The 17,307-nt window shown below is 44.5% G+C and overlaps 1 protein-coding gene across 2 annotated transcripts in view; it reads left to right on the top strand.

Moving 5' to 3' along the window:
* Positions 1 to 206: 206 nt before the first annotated feature.
* LOC126162627 (ribosomal protein S6 kinase alpha-5-like) overlaps positions 207 to 17,307 on the top strand; it is a 400,316-nt gene continuing 383,215 nt past the window's right edge. Inside the window, exon 1 of one of the 2 annotated variants that reach the window (XM_049919248.1) lies at positions 207 to 1,436. In XM_049919248.1, coding sequence (XP_049775205.1) covers positions 1,163 to 1,436 — 274 coding nt within the window. In that variant the 5' untranslated portion in view covers positions 207 to 1,162. Of the gene's footprint in view, positions 1,437 to 13,467; positions 13,684 to 17,307 lie in introns of those variants that run through there. The other variant, XM_049919249.1, reaches the window with a different exon arrangement.

A 17,307-nucleotide genomic window follows, 5' to 3' on the forward strand; every position in this document is an offset into this window, starting at 1 on the left:
AGTCGACTGTTATTTACACGCTAGGTTTTTGCTGCGGCAAGGTTGGCGACGCTGAAGAGTCGTGGTGGGGGCAGCTATGGCGTCCGGTAGTGGGGGAGGCCGGCGCTTGCCACTGCGCATGCGCAGTGTGCCGCCCTTTCGCAAGCTGTCGTGAGCGAACAGCTGATCGAGTGCTGGCCTCTGATTAGTCGCTAGCCGTCCGCTGAGACGACAACACGTGCAGCGTGAGCGCTAGCGTCCGCTACTTCCTTGTTGACAACAGCGACAGCTGTGGAATTACAAAATTCTTTTTACGAGTAACAAAAGGAACGCCATCTGTGCCTCTCAACTACAACGCCGTCTTGGATTACAGTGGTTTTTTGTTCTTTTGTTTGCAGATTGTGATTATTAGTGAAGTTTCGTTTCGTTTACGATTTTTGTTCATCGCGCTACGGAACTGCGTATCATTCTGACCTGTGTTTTTGTGTGCCACTCACAGAACGTAAGAAGTGGTTCTGTGACGTGAAAAGTGATACTTTGCAGCTAAAGAAGAAAGTTTTGGATCCAGTGGATGGGAGTTTATTTCTTGCCTCGTTAAAAGACAAGTGCGGAAAGGATTATTGTTTTTTTTGTGATCCCAGGATAGTGTTCGCTTGGATATTTTCGCGTCTGTATTGAAACTTTGGTTTCAGCAGTTTGGAAATTCTGAGATTTGATTTGTTTCGTGGGACTCCGCTGGCGGAAGTTCTTGACCTACATACTGAAGACTGTTTCTCAGAGTCGGAGCGATCTAATTTTCTTCCCCCGACGAGTGAGGCAAAAGATTTTTGCTAGTTGCGTACTGTTAACACAGTCGCTTGTGGAACATTTTTCGTGTTATTGTGGAACGTCCGATGGCAGGCTGTTTGATACTTAGTCGTGTGGTTTGATCTTTTTGTATTTGTACATCAGTGGTCGAGAGGTGCCGAACTGTGACTTGCGAAACTGTGACTTTGTGAAAGAGCTCGGCACTGGACTGTTTGACTTCGTACAGCGGTTCGTACGCTAGTGATTTCTGAGCCAGGAAAGTCCAGTAGTCAAGCTGGCCTGCGCCAAAGTACAGAGCTATGCGGGCAGTGCTCCTCGCACACATCGAGTTGACTCGCGATCTTCGCCACTTTGCGTGACCTGTGACGGCCGTCGTATGCCTGTGACGGTTGACACTGCTGCTGCGACGGCGGCGGAGAGTGGCTGTTCGTCCTCTGCCGCCATGGGTGTTCACAAGAACACAGAGCACGAGAGTGGTTACTTTGAGGACGAGGAGATAGACGACGACACGGAGGCCGCGATTCGCGAACGCATAGGCCGCTTCCTGAGTGCGACGAGGGACGAGGACGAAACGCCCCTGCCTGGGTCGCGGGCCGGCGCTTCCGCCGTGGGCAACGGCGCCGGCGACACCAGGACCAACGTGTCTAACGGTAAGTCCCCGCACGTGTCCTTTCTTATCTCTCCGTGCTGTTAGGAATGTGTCTGCACGCCTATTGCACAACCGTCGGTGTGACACTTGAGCCTGCTCGCTAGACAAGCGACTGAGTAGATGGTTTCCGCGTGGCGCAGTGATTAAAATTACTGAACTCTGTGCTTTCTATGAGTACGGTTCGCAGCCCCGTCCGATGCCTCGGTCTACTCAATGGTATATGGAGTTGCTATAGGTTAATTCTGGGAGTGTTCCTACAACGAAGCCAAGACCGATTGCTCCATATAGGCTGTTGTTATTGTGGTCTTCAGTCCTGAGACTGGTTTGATGCACCTCTCCATGCTACCCTATCCTGTGCAAGTTTCATCTCCCAGTACTTACTGCAACCTACATCCTTCTGAATCTGCTTAGTGTATTCATCTCTTGGTCTCCCTCTACGATTTTTACCCTCCACGCTGCCCTCCGATACTAAATTGGTGTTCCCTTGATGCCTCAGAACATGTCCTACCAAACGATCCCTTCTTCTAGTCACGTTGTGCCACAAACTCCTCTTCTCTCCAATTCTGTTCAATACTCGTCATTAGTTATGTGATCTACCCATCTAATCTTCAGCATTCTTCTGTAGCACCACATTTCGAAGGCTTCTATTCTCTTCTTGTCATAACTATTTATCGTCCATGTTTCACTTCCATACATGGCTACACTCCATACAAATACTTTCAGAAACGACATCCTGACACTTAAATCTGTACTCGATGTAACAAATTTCTCTTCTTCAGAAACGCTTTCTTTGCCATTGCCAGTCTACATTTTATATCCTCTCTACTTCGACCACCATCAATTATTTTGCTCCCCAAATAGCAAAACTCCTTTACTACTTTAAGTGTCTCATTTTCTAATCTAATTCCCTCAGCATCACGCGACTTAATTCGACCACATTCCATTATCCTCGTTTTGCTTTTGTTGTTTATCGTATATCCTCCTTTCAAGACACTGTTCATTCCGTTCAACTGCCCATCCAAGTCCTTTGCTGCCTCGATAAAATTACAATGTCATCGGCGAACCTCAAATTTTAATTCTTCTCCGTAGATTTTAATACCTACTCCACATTTTTCTTTTGTTTCCTTTACTGCTGGCGCAATATACAGATTGAATAACATCGGGGAGAGGCTACAACCCTGTCTCACTCCCTTCCCAACCACTGCTTCCCTTTCATGCCCCTTGACTCTTATAACTGCCATCTGGTTTCTGTACAAATTGTAAATAGCCTTTCGCTCCCTGTATTTTACCCCTGCCACCTTTAGAATTTGAAAGAGAGTATTCCAGTCAACATTGTCAAAAGCTTCCTCTTAGTCTACACCATATAGTTTAGAGTTTGATGTACTGGTTGAGGCGAGAGAAAACTCTAATCCGTACTGTAGCCCGAGCTGTAGGTTGAGTTCGTTGCTAATAATTTGGTTGTTAGATCGCGAAACCAGTGAATTTGAATTCCGAGTAACTGTTGTGTAGCAACAGTATGATGTGTATCGTGGCGTAAAGTTTCCGTGCATGTCATATGTGACGCACTGTTACCGATTAAATCTGTAAAGAAAATTCACAAAACTTCTATAATGGACAAGTTTTGAACGAGACGTTTTATGCTCATTATGTGCATATATTATATACAAGCTACAAGAACATGATTTTTTTTGTGGGGGGGGGGGGAGGAGGAGTGGAGGTACCTTTCACCTTCCCTTCCCGTGGTTACCGCAGTCGCGGAAAGTTTATGAAATGGTGACATTTTTAAACTTTGTATCGATATAGATGAGGCATTTATGATAACCTTAATTTGTTTGCGAATTGGAAAGAGGTTTCAATGGTAATTTTCGTCGACAGTCTTAAATCACCTATTTTATTCATCACATACGCGGTTTCTTAACCAGATTGGCCCCACATGGCGATGGGAACGTGTAAATGTCGAAGTGAGGTAATAATGAAGAGCACAGCATTGGATAAACATTGATATCGTAATGGATTTCCCGTGTCGACGCTGCAGATGTAGCTGCTCTTCCAAATGTATCATGCCGGAATTTACAGTTTACTTTTCCGTTTTGACTCTTGTGCTTTGTTATAATAATGTATGAGGCCATATTTTGACGAATACCAAAGTGTGGACATTACGTCTGTTTGTGTCCGGTACCAAAATGGCTATCACTTTTCGTAGAGAACTGACAGCAAATCCTTGCACTTTTAACAAGAAGAAACATTACATATTGATGAGCCATTGGCTTGAGAATGTCACGTGTTACCTTTTGGTAGTATTTTTGTATCGCCTGCGCTGAGATGTGGGTTTCGTTATATAGAATTTCACTCGTAGTAATAGTTTTATTTGTATCTCATTGTACTGTATTCGGCACAACGCAATCGTTCTTCCATTTTGACGTTTTAGGATAGGCCAGTTTTTTTGTCTCGCAGAATGCGTGGCTGATAACCAGTTAGTTCTAACGTGTGAAACTGTGTGCAGTGCACAGATTCAGGGGGGGAATCCTTGACCATACGATAGATCATATGTCATTAAGCTTTGAAGCCGATGGTCTGAGCTATTTAATAAATTGGAATCGGGACCTGGGTCTTTAAGATAAGCCGTCCAGGGTTTAACTTAAGCGTGAAAGTTCGATGCGTCTCCCAACGTATGTACGCCTGCGCGTGACTGAAAAACCGTGGTATAAATTGTATACCGTTGTATTTTGAGTGCAGGTTTTCCGAATCATATCTTTCATTTGCCGTGAGAAACGATTGCGTTTGCCACCCTACAGTACAGCTTTTCAGGCGTTATGCATTAGTGATCCCTAACCACAACTATAATAGGCGAGGCGATTTGGCATTTCACTCTAATTCGCTGTGTCAGCTACAACTAATTTGTCCATCCACTCTGTCCTCTGTTTACAGTTCGGACTCTTCCATCTTGCATAGTTATAGCATTCTTCTTATAAATTTGAGAGAGAGAGAGAGAGAGAGAGAGATGAGGGGTTAGTGACCTCTACATTCCAGTTAACTACTAAGTGTTTGGTTCCTCTCTCACTTGCTGCCTGTTTGCCTCCGGTAATCAGTGCGTCGGGAAAATTTTGTGTGTTCTGTGCTATCAAAGAAGTTCGCAACATTAGATCAGATTTATGAATAGCTGACCGTTGTTGTGGGATGATTTCCCAGTATACGTCTATTTCTTTCCACTTTTCTTTGTAGACTGTCCGTTGCACCCAAACGACTAGACCTTAATGGTAGAGGCGAACTTCTCGCTTGTCGCTGAGAATGAGCAAGAAACGAGAAACCGATCGATGTGAGATTTCCTGACTTGTCATCATCATCATCATCATTTAAGACTGATTATGCCTTTCAGCGTTCAGTCTGGAGCATAGCCCCCCTTATACAGTTCCTCCATGATCCCCTATTCAGTGCTAACATTGGTGCCTCTTCTGATGTTAAACCTATCACTTCAAAATCATTCTTAACCGAATCCAGGTACCTTCTCCTCGGTCTGCCCCGACTCCTCCTACCCTCTACTGCTGAATCCATGAGTCTCTTGGGTAAGCTTGCTTCTCCCATGCGTGTAACATGACCCCACCAGCTAAGCCTGTTCGCTCTGAATGCTACTACATCTATAGAGTTCATTCCCAGCTTTTCTTTGATTTCCTCATTGTGGACACCCTCCTGCCATTGTTCCCATCTACTAGTACCTGCAATCATCCTAGCTACTTTCATATCCGTAACCTCAACCTTGTTGATAAGGTAACCTGAATCCACCCAGCTTTCGCTCCCATACAACAAAGTTGGTCGAAAGATTGAACGGTGCACAGATAACTTAGTCTTGGTACTGACTTCCTTCTTGCAGAAGAGAGTAGATCGTAGCTGAGCGCTCACTGCATTAGCTTTGCTACACCTCGCTTCCAGTTCTTTCACTATGTTGCCATCCTGTGAGAATATGCATCCTAAGTACTTGAAACCGTCCACCTGTTCTAACTTTGTTCCTCCTATTTGGCACTCAATCCGTTTATATTTCTTTCCCACTGACATTACTTTCGTTTTGGAGATGTTAATCTTCATACCATAGTCCTTACATTTCTGATCTAGCTCTGAAATATTGCTTTGCAAACTTTCAATCGAATCTGCCATCACAACTAAGTCATCCGCATATGCGAGACTGCTTATTTTGTATTCACATATCTTAATCTCACCCAGCCAGTCTATTGTGTTCAACATATGATCCATAAATAATATGAACAACAGTGGAGACAGATTGCAGCCTTGTCTTACCCCTGAAACTACTCTGAACCATGAACTCAATTTACCGTCAACTCTAACTGCTGCCTGACTATCCATGTAAAGACCTTTAATTGCTTGCAAAAGTTTGCCTCCTATTCCATAATCTTGTAGAACAGACAATAACTTCCTCCTAGGAACCCGGTCATATGCCTTTTCTAGATCTATAAAGCATAGATACAATTCCCTGTTCAACTCATAACACTTCTCCACTATTTGCCGTAAGCTAAAGATCTGGTCCTGACAACCTCTAAGAGGCCTAAACCCACACTGATTTTCATCCAATTGGTCCTCAACTAATACTCGCACTTTCCTTTCAACAATACCTGAGGAGATTTCACCCATAACGCTGATTAAAGAGATACCTCTGTAGTTGTTACAATCTTTTCTGTTTCCATGTTTATTTCGGAAACTTCGGTTGACACCTACATCTGGTCATTACATAACATTTTGCGAGCCCATCGTTCTGTGCGTATATCAGTATCAGTGTGACAACTTCGTAAGTTAGGTATGTCGCTGGATGTTTCAAAGTAAAATGGAGTTCCGACCCTGCATTTAGTTCTGCAAGCATGGAAGGTAAATTTAGAAGGAGAACTACGTCTGTGTTGTAATTTGTTCAAGCTCTAGTTCTTTTTTAGTGTTTTTGGTTAAAGTCCCGTAGTAAATGTGAGAAAGGGTGCAGCGTTCTCCAGCTGTCGAGGTGGTTTTTCGATAAAGTAGTATAAAAGAGTCCAAGCTTAAGAAGATGTTGGGACAAATTCGTGCTTTTTTAACACAATATTAACTATTTTATCTTGTGGGGGTAGATTCTGGACGACGGCTCTGTACCCCCCAAAATTATAGAAACTCGAGTGTTGTGCTAAAAATATGATTTCTGTCGTTACTCATTTAGCGTTTCGAAGTTAATTTCAATTTCTGTGTGGAATGAATAAGTTAGCACTATGATTTTTAAACAAATAGTCTCGTAAAAGTTGCTACTTCCAACCAAACAGATGTTAAGGGCACTCATGCTGACGTGTGTAATCTGTGTTGCACGTAACTCGACTATAGTAGCAATCATCGTGAGATCACTGCTACATAGATTTAAATGGGGGGGGGGGAGGGACTGTTCACTCGTTAAACCACGCAGCGATGACCTCCCCGAAGTTGTCAAGCACGTCTTTCCTCTCAAACCACGTTCGCCTGTTGCGCGTCGTGCGTCAGCTGCGATACGGCGTGGAGCAAAGCATCAAGACAAAGTGGTCCGCGAAATAAAAAAAAAAGGGAGGGGGAAAGTGGAGAGGCAAGCCATCTACGTTCCGTTTCCTCAGAGTGCGTGAGAAGCCATCGGCTCGAGTGTCCTCTATAGTATTGTTATCGCGTGGGCGACATTCTCTCGGTTCGTCTGGGCTGCGGCCTTAGGTCAGCCAAACACAGTTGTGCGGGGTAATAGATTAACAGGGCGACAACTGCTCGGAACTAATTTGCTGCATGGGTATTGATTGCACGCTAACCGGCGCGTAGCACGTTTCGCCCTGTGTCAGCAGGCGCTTGCGTAATGACAGGGGTGCCCCTCGCCATGGGAGTCCGATGGCATTACACTTCCCACTTAGTCCTCCCCTCCCACCTCACCCCTCCTCTCTCCCCCTCTCCCCCCTCCTCTCTCCCTCTCCCCCCCCTTTACGATCTCAGAACGTGTTTACTATTACGTTAGTCGTATTCCATGCACCCCAGAAGAGTGGTCTATGAGTTGTGTCTATTAAGTACAGTACAGTGAAAAAACGTAACATCACTGTACTACAGTGCTAATTCTAACTATTCTTTAACGTAAAACAATAAATTTAATAGTTAGCTTGAAGATACTCTGAGGAGTTGCCTAATAGAAAGCTCTTTAATTTAAACTCCACTACGTTATCTACGTACCATTTAATGAGCCCTGCTAGCTTGTTGAATACCTGTGCACCCATGTCTCTGACTCCATTCTGTACTGATGTTAACACCATGCGGACTTTCTAGAAGTTGCTTTTTGTACTAGGTTTACATTCATGGTTTTCATTATTTTTCACTGCTTTTTTTGTGAAGAGAGAATTATTGACTACGACAAAGGGCATTAATGGATATACTGAAGTTAACGCCAAATATCATTGATGTAAGAATATATTACGCGAATGCTATCCCCGTAACATGAATTCTCCCAGGAAACGGTTCTGTACCCCATTAGTGAACAGAAATATTCAGGATGAACTAGTTTCTTTATTTTTACTTTGCCAATGGAAATAATCATACTTACCGTAATCATAGCTACGTTAAAGTTCATTAACTGTAGACAGTGGGTTTCAGAGTTGAGATGTACCTGTAATCTCAAAGATTTTACTAACACATTCTACTTCCTATATTTCATTGTTTGAGGAACTTATTTTTGGAGCTTTTGAGTTAAGTGGGAAGCGCGGAACTGTGTGTACTGAATCTTGCCAGATTCCTCGATGATCCACTTCCCGTGTGATGTTCGCTTTCGAATATTTCATTTCGTGCCTTTTCCTTAAGAGGACGGGTGCTCTTTTTTTAATTCCTAAACAGGGTTAACGGAAACGTCCGATTCCACCCGTATGCTTTGACCAATGACGTCACTAATATGGCGGAAACGACCATTCACAACTACTCCCATATCGCGAGTATGACGTCAGGACGTAAACATGGCAACAAAACACAAAAATAGATCGAAAAACCATCAAACACATATTCATCCAAAAATATAATGAAACTAACGGGACAAATGGGGGAACTTGGCGGTTTTTTGGCGGGGACAAACTAAAAATAAACAGACGCCACTAAACCAAACGACAAAAATGATAAAATAAAACGACCACAACTTTCCCAAAATCAACCAAAAGCAATATCCACTGGAATCGAACAATTCCCTTGATCTATATAGGTCTACACAAACTACCGATACCAAATCATCAGAAACAAGACGGCTCGAAATGGAACCTTGGTGGCATGACAATCTGATTGAAACCTGCTGGCCGTAGGGTGAAAATATTATTGTGGCAAAACACTGATTGCTTCCAATTGTTAGTGCCTATCGTTATTCATTTGACATGGAACTGATACACATTGCTTTCTGTAATTCACATGAGATAAAAATCATAAACCTGGTTTGCCTGTTGTTCCTTAATGCTTTAACTTTTGCAGTAGGACACCCTGAGTCATACAGTCAAAAGTCTTGGGCAAGTGGAAGCAATCAGCATATCAAAGGCTGCCATCGAGACGTCTGTAAAATGAATAAAAGACATAAGATACGTCGGACGTGGTTCCTCAACAGTCAGCAACTGTAACCACCAAAAAAGGGGTACAGGACAAGATCAAGGGTCATGTCGTTACTTCCAATTAGTCCGTTTCGTGTCTAAGAGACCAGTGTACGCTAATCACGCTGTGATGGGGAAGCATGTTTAAAATGCAGCTCCTCGGTGTGGATGATTGGGAAAACTACGGGTATAAGGAATAGGCCTTACTACGCCATTTCATTAGTAGTGTGGTTCTGAAATCTCAAAGTAGATAACTATATCTGTGAGGAAGCACATTTTGTTTCGGAGCAATGTGATGGTATCGCGGCGCATTTAAGCCTTATAGGTTATCATGTTCGTAAGCAAAATATAACTACGTGATTTCTCACGTTCGTTTGCAGAAACAGGTCGTGTAATCACTTCTGTTGTTGGTTGTGGCCCTGCCGTGGAACGGTCGTATTTGTTTGACAGTGTGTCCCCGATGACAGTGACTTGATTTTTTTAGGCAGAAACAGTACGACCACCTTGTAGGTTGAGTCGAAATATCACAGTTCGAACTGGAAAATTACCAGTCTCTCTTAGTTCATATATTATATCTGTGTGTGTGTGTGTGTGTGTGTGTGTGTGTAAACATTGGCTTCCGATTTTCCGCAATTAATTGTTGTCGACGCCGGCTCATTCGCACAAATTGATTGGATCAAGTCTTCGCTTCTGCGGTTTGTTGTACTGTGGCAACACTGTCTCAAACTGGACAGCATGTTTTTGGATGTGTAGCGGAGCTGAACATCCCATGTCTGGACTTACTGAACGAACGTTGCCACGAACGACCTGTATCTCAATAGACGTAAGTCGCCGACAATAGCATCGACGTCAACGAACAGCGGGCACAAATTTGATTGGTACGCCGGCAAATACCGATGTGAATTTAAGTCATATGCTGTGTTTTCCTCGATGTATTTACTTCGTTTCTTCGTCGAGCACTCTGACAAAGTGCATTAGTAGTATTTAACAGGAGTTTCTGTGACATCTCTCTCCTCCGGTTAGTTTTAACAATTTTATTCTCTTTGCGGTGATTTTAAAATGGTACTTTCCGCTGAATCAAACGCTTCGCCAACCTCAGTGTGTCGGCGATATTGTCTAATTACTGGTTCCATAGCCAATCACAGCCCATTGATTAGTTTACTCTTCGTGCTGCGAATAGTAATTAGGTGATTGTGAGCGTCCATTATCATGAACCCCTATGTAGTTAGCGGTCCAATACATGTAACCAGCGAGTTGCGGGGCAAAATCACCAGACTGATTTCAGAAGTACTTGATCGCTTATTTACATCTCTCAACGTTGGATCTGTTCGTCCACTCAGTTTCTTGAGCTGTTCTATCGAAGGCAGACGACACATTTTACATACTAAAGTTCTGGCTTCAGAAACTTTAAAGAAATTCTTAGGGTTAGATTTCTGGTGCCATAGAACCAAATGACTAACCTTACGTTTAATGAAACAAGATTAACAAGAGTGGCCCTTTGAAAGTAATCTGCTAGAGCCTGCTTGTCTCTTACACGATACACAATTAGTACCTCTCTTGGTAGTCTGGAGTAATTATAAGCGTTTCGCAACGACTTTTTCCACGATCGTACTATTCCTCAATGATCTGGGCTGGTTTATTGTGTCTTTGTGAGAGTGATTGGACTCTGCTCTAGGACAGCAACATTGGCCTCCGTTTGTGGAACTTCTCCCTACAAACTCTGCCTGGCCTTGTCTTCGTAAATTATTTTCAAGAGATCTCAATTTTAAATATCTGTGTCTGTGAAAGTGTATCAACCTCACAGCAAAACACTTACTTAAGGCAGTGGAAGAGACTAGCGGATGTACTCGGGAGGAAGTCAACAGTATAATAAAAGTGGTTTGGACTTCATCTGGGAATTTAAAATGTAAACTGAAAAGTAAACAAGCATAGAATTGTCTTGTACTGCCAGTTCTGGTCTGCAATAGTGAGTAGCTGTCTTTACACGCTCAATGTACCTATAGTTTTAGTTATGCTCACCTGAACATACGGCTTTTAGTGCCACGAAACCGGTAGTGATCTAAAAAGCACAGGACTAAATAAAGCTAGAGCGGTTTAGTTGTGTCCAAGAAGTTAACTCAAAGCTGTGATTGCCCTACTTAAAAAGTTGTATGCAGTCAGATGGGAATCGCTGAAGAGAAGACAGTCTTTTAGCGAGGCACTACAGCGGAAATTTAGAAAACCGGCATTTGAGGCTGACTGCAGGTCAATTCTACTGCCGCCAACGTTTATTTCGCGCAAAGAACACGAACATAAGATGAAGGAAATAAGGGCCAGTACAGAGGCTTGTAAGCGGACAATCGTTTTTTCCTCGCTGTATTTGTCAATGGAACAGGAAAGTAAATGACTAGCAGTGGTACGTGATAAACTCCATCATTCACCATACGTTGGTTTGCAGAGTACGTATGTAGATGAACACGGAATCTCCAAAGAAACTGGTACAGGCATGCATATTCAAATACAGTGATACGTAAACAGGCAGGATACGGCGCTGCAATCGGCAATGCCTATATAAGAAAACAAATGTCTGGCGCAGTTGTTAGGTCGGTTACTGCTGCTACAGTGGCAGGTTATCAAGATTTGAGTGAGTTTGAACATGTTGTTATAGTCGGAGCGCGAGATGTGGGACACAGCGTCTCCGAGGTGGCGATGAAGTAGGTAGGGGTTTTCAGAAGTGTACCGTGAATATCAGAAATACGGTAAAACATCAAATCTCGGACATCGCTGCGGCCGGAGAAAGAACTTGCAAGAACGGTACAAACAACGACCGAAGAGAATCGTTGAACGTGGCACAAATGCAGCCCTTCCTCAATTTGCTGCACGTTTCAATGCTGGGCCATCAACAAGTGTCAGCATTCAACTAAACATCATCGATATTGGCTTTCGGAGCCGAAGGCCCACTCGTGTACCCTTGTGCACACAAAGATTTACGCCTCGTCTGGGCCCGTAAACACCGACACTAAACTCTTGACGACTGGAAACATATTGACTGGTCGGTCGAATCTCGTTTCAAATTGTATTCAACGGATGGACGTGTACGGGTATGGAGACAACCTCATGAATCCATGTACCCTGCATGTCAGCAGGAGACTGTTTAAGCTGGTGGAGGCTCTGTAATGGAGTGGGGCGTGTGCAGTTGGAGTGGTACGGGACCCCTGATTTGTCTAGATATGACTCTGACAGGTGACACGTACGTAAGCATCCTGTCTGATCACCTGCACACATTCATGTCCACTGTGCATTCCGACCGACTTGGGCAATTCCATCTGGTCAGTGCGACACCCCATACGTCCATAATTGCTACAGAATGGCTCCAGGAACACTATTCTCAGCTGAAATACTTCCGCTGGCCACCAGACTCGGCGGACATGTACATTCTCGGTATACCTGGGATGCATTGCAACGTGCTGTTCAGAAGAGATCTCCGCTCCATTGTACTCTTACGGTTTTGTGGACAGCCCTGCAGGATTCATGGTGTCAATTTCCTCCAGCACTACCTCAGAGCCGGCCGTTGTGACCTAGCGGTTCCACGCGCTTCGGTCCGGAACCGCGCGACCGCTACGCAGCTTTAAGATGCTGCCTCCGCTTACAGTGAATCGTAAAACAGTTTTTTCCGTTTGAAATGGCTCTAGTCTCTTAACGCATAGAATGCCGATCAAATGAAGTGACAACGGTGACCACAACTACCACGACACACATTTAAATTTTAAGCATTCGTATAAAAACATTAGCAGCTTAAATAAATAAAGTTCATACTGCCGGCCGGAGTGACCGAGCGGTTCTAGGCGCTACAGTCTGGAACCGCGCGACCGCTACTGTCGCAGGTTCGAATCCTGCCTCGGGCATGGATGTGTGTGATGTCCTTAGGTTAGTTAGGTTTAAGTAGTTCTAAGCTCTAGGGGACTGATGACCTCAGATTCTAAGTCTCATAGTGCTCAGAGCCATTTGAACTACATCAGACATTAGTCCAGTGCATGTCACGTTGTGTTGCGGCACTTACGCATGCCTGCGGGGACGCGACACGATATTAGGCAAGTGTACCACTCTGTTTGGCTCTTCAGTGTAGATCTCTCAAATGGCTCTTTTTCGGAGCCGTGTTTACTGGAAACGTTTTTGCTTCTACTCTATTGTACATTCACTTTCGTCAGTTTACGCTGTTGGCATACTCTCTGTAGAACAGCATAGGAAAGGCGCCGGACGACTTTTATGGCGCGCTGGAGACTACGCTTCACCTTTTCCCCCGTAACGACGCGCGGATGAAGCAAAACAGTGTTCCGAAAACACTGCGCTGTGGAACAAGCGGCAGCCGGCCGCCAGCTGGCGGCTTGTCAGTGTCGGGCGCGTCTCCCAGGAATAGCAGGATAGCATTGGCGGCCGCTGTGGCCAGTCTCGAGACCGCCGCCGCCACGCCCGTATCTCGCGTCGCCGCCTCCGCCCCCCGACCGGCCACGTATCAATGGGGGGCGTGACCCCGCCCCACCTGCAGAACCCGGCAGCCGCCGCCGCTGTGCGTACACGGCGCTTCAACCCCGCTATGGCTAGGAGTCGGGTGGTCTACGCAATGCGCCGCCTTAGTCTGCTGCCGCTCTGCTGACTGCTGCATGACACTTCAGACGCACTGCAGTGAAGGTAACTGCCAGCTGCTACTTTGTTCCTGCGTGTTACGTCGTCTAGAATTAGTCCGCCTCCACCATGTTGTTGTTGTTGTTGTTGTTGTTGTTGTTGTCTTCAGTCCTGAGACTGGTTTGATGCAGCTCTCCATGCTACTCTATCCTGTGCAAGCTTCTTCCTCTCCCAGTACCTACTGCAACCTACATCCTTCTGAATCTGCTTACTGTATTCATCTCTTGGTCTCCCTATACGATTTTTACCCTCCACGCTGCCCTCCAATGCTAAATTTGTGATTCCTTGATGCCTCAGAACATTCCCTACCAACCGGTCCCTTCTTCTTGTCAAGTTGTGCCACAAACTCCTCTTCTCCCCTATTTTATTCAATACCTCCTCATTAGTTACGTGATCTACCCATCTAATCTTCAGCATTCTTCTATAGCACCACATTTCGAAAGCTTCTATTCTCTTCTTGTCCAAACTGTTTATCGTCCATGTTTCACTTCCATACATGGCTACTCTCCATACAAATACTTTCAGAAACGACTTCCTGACACATCTATACTCGATGTTAGCAAATTCCTCTTCTTCAGAAACGCTTTCCTTTCCATTGCCAGTCTACATTTTATATCTTCTCTATTTCGACCATCATCAGTTATTTTGCTCCCCAAATAGCAAAACTCCTTTACTACTTTAAGTGTCCCATTTCCTAATCTAATTCCCGCAGCATCATCCGACGTAATTTGACTGCATTCCATGATCCTCGTTTTGCTTTTGTTGATGTCCATCGTATATCCTTCCAAGACACTGTCCATTCCGTTCAAGTGCTCTTCCAAGTCCTTTGCTGTCTCTGATAGGATTACAATGTCATCGGCGAACCAAAAATTTTTATTTCTTCTCAATGGATTTTAATACCTACTCTGAATTTTTCTTTTGTTTCCTTTACTGCTTGCTCAATATACAGATTGAATAACATCGGGGAGAGGCTACAACCCTGTCTCACTGCCTTCCCAACCACTGCTTCCCTTTGATGTCCCTCGACTCTTATAACTGCCATCTGGTTTCTGTAGAAATTGTAAATAGCCTTTCGCTCCCTGTATTTTACCCTTGCCACCTTTAGAATTTGAAAAAGAGTATTCCAATCAACATTGTCAAAAGCTTTCTCTAAGTCTGCAAATGCTATAAACGTAGGTTTGCCTTTCCTTAATTTTTCTTCTAAGACAAGGCGTAAGGTCAGTTTGCCTCACGTGTTCCAACATTTCTACGGAATTCAAACTGATCTTCCCCGAGGTCGACTTCTAACAGTTTTTCCATTCGTCTATAAAGAATTCGCGTTAGTATTTTGCAGCTGTGACTTATTAAACTGCTAGTTCGGTAATTTTCACATCTGATACACCTGCTTTCTTTGGGATTGGAATTATTATATTCTTCTTGAAGTCTGAGGGTATTTCGCCTGTCTCATACATCTTGCTCACCAGATGGCAGAGTTTTGTCATGACTGGCTCTCCCAAGGCCGTCATACATTTTTAAAATACGCTGTTTTCGAACTGCTGTTACAGGACCGCCAGGTGTACGTTATATCTGACTCGGATTGGGTGGCGCTCCCTTTTATGTCTGTGGTCTCCCCATTCACTAACGGTAGGCATTTGGGAGAGAGGGCGAATTCTTTTTGTCCTGCCCTTTCAGTGCCACCACGTTGAATGGCCCTCTATTCTGTCCGACCTTGAAAGCCACTGCTGGGCGACGTGACCTAGTAGCTGTTTGCTGTGCTCGGGTAAGAGGACAGACGTATCACCACGTGTTATTTGAAGGCCTAGTCCGTGCACTGTGGTGCATCCGGTGTTCTTGCATTGATCCTGCGTAACGTAAGTAAATCACAGTTTCCAGAGGATATCTTACAGTCAGCCTCCGTAGCCGAATGGTAAAAAAAAAAAGTGGTTAGCGTCGCTGCCTTCGGTGTGGAAGGACTCTGGTTCTATTCCGATACACTCTGACTTTTTTTTTTTTCAGAGCTATGCAGGTCTCGAACGGGTCCAGTCAGCCTCGTAATGCCGAATAAGGAAGTGTTTGAATAAGGAAGCAGCAGTATCATTGGATTTTCCTACTGGTAATAAACGTTGTAGGGATTAGTGACTTGCTCATCACATACCACATGTATCTCCTTGTAGCAGCAGTCGGAACAGGCCTAAGTGGTGTTGAAGGTTAGCTTTCTTCTTCCGACAGTACACGCCGTTTCACTAAAAATGGTTCACATGGCTCTGAGCGCTATGGGACTTAACATTTGAGGTCATCAGTCCCTTAGAACTTAGAACTACTTAAACCTAACAAACCTAAGGACATCACACACATCCATGCCCGAGGCAGGACTCGAACGTGCGACCGTAGCAGTCGCGCGGTTCCGGACTGAAACGCCTAGAACCGATCTGCCACACGGGCCGGCGCCGTTTCACTACATTGTGGTACTTTAATCCATGTGTATTGCCAGTACTCGTTACTGGACGTTTGACTTTCGCAAGCAGTCCTTTTGACAAGTGGAACATCCGAAATGCCACATGGACCTAATACATCCTTCGGTTTATCTTTTGCTTTCCAAACTGTATACGAGCTGACTACTGAATGATGAATAGGAAACGGTCGATCGCAATAAGTGTGCTCCTTCCAAGCGAAGCGTTGCAGTAAATATATTCAGGTAAACCACAAAAACGAATAACTGCGAAAGAGCAATAGTTGACACTTGGTGTCCACCCAACTTCAGTATTGAAGACCTTTATAAAGTGACTTACGATGTAACCTTTGGCTACTGCTAGTATAAGTTCATTCCCAGCTGCTTGCTGATACGGGAGGCACTTGCTTTGTGTCTGGTCTCCCTGTACATGTTTGGCAATATTTGGGGCAGACAACGAATTCTTGCCTAGATCAGCTGACCTTTATGGAGAAAGGAAAGGCAGTTTGGGTTGTTAGGATGCGTTACCTGATGCTCTGAAGTATTCTCTCGACAGGCAGGATGGAGAGGTATTGAGCGAACTGTTTCTGTGTATATTCTTTCCTAATCCGTAAACTTGTTCCCTCTGTTGACATATATGCAGAACAATGTCTTTATAAAGTTGTATCACACATCTACACATGCATACATACTCCGCAAGCCGCCGTATGGTGCGTGGGGCAGGGTATTCTGTACCGCTATTAGCCATTTCTTTCCCTGTTCCACTCGATAACAGAGCGAGGGAAGAACGACTGTCTATATACCTCCGTACGAGCCCCAGTCTGTCTAACCTTATCTTCGCGGCCCTCATGCGAAATGTACGTTAGCGGTGGTATAACCCTTCCGCAATCAGCGTCTAAATTTTCCCAGTAGCACTCCTCGAAAAAAGGTCTCCTTCTCTGCAGGGATTCCCGGGAGCTTCTCCGCAATACTCGCATGTTATTCTAACCAACCGGTAACAAATCTAGCAGCCCTCCTCTGATTTGCTTCGATGTCTTCCTTTAATCCGACCTGGTACAGATCCTAAATACTCGGAGCAGTACTCTAGAGTGGGCCGAACTAGGGTCCTATATGCTGTTTCCTCTACAGATGAAGCAGACTTCGCTAAAATTCTCCCAATGAGTCGAAGTCGATCATTCGCCTTGGCTACTCCAATCCTTACA

The sequence above is a fragment of the Schistocerca cancellata genome, chromosome 2 (genome assembly GCF_023864275.1).
Source record: "Schistocerca cancellata isolate TAMUIC-IGC-003103 chromosome 2, iqSchCanc2.1, whole genome shotgun sequence".
NCBI lineage: Eukaryota > Metazoa > Arthropoda > Insecta > Orthoptera > Acrididae > Schistocerca > Schistocerca cancellata.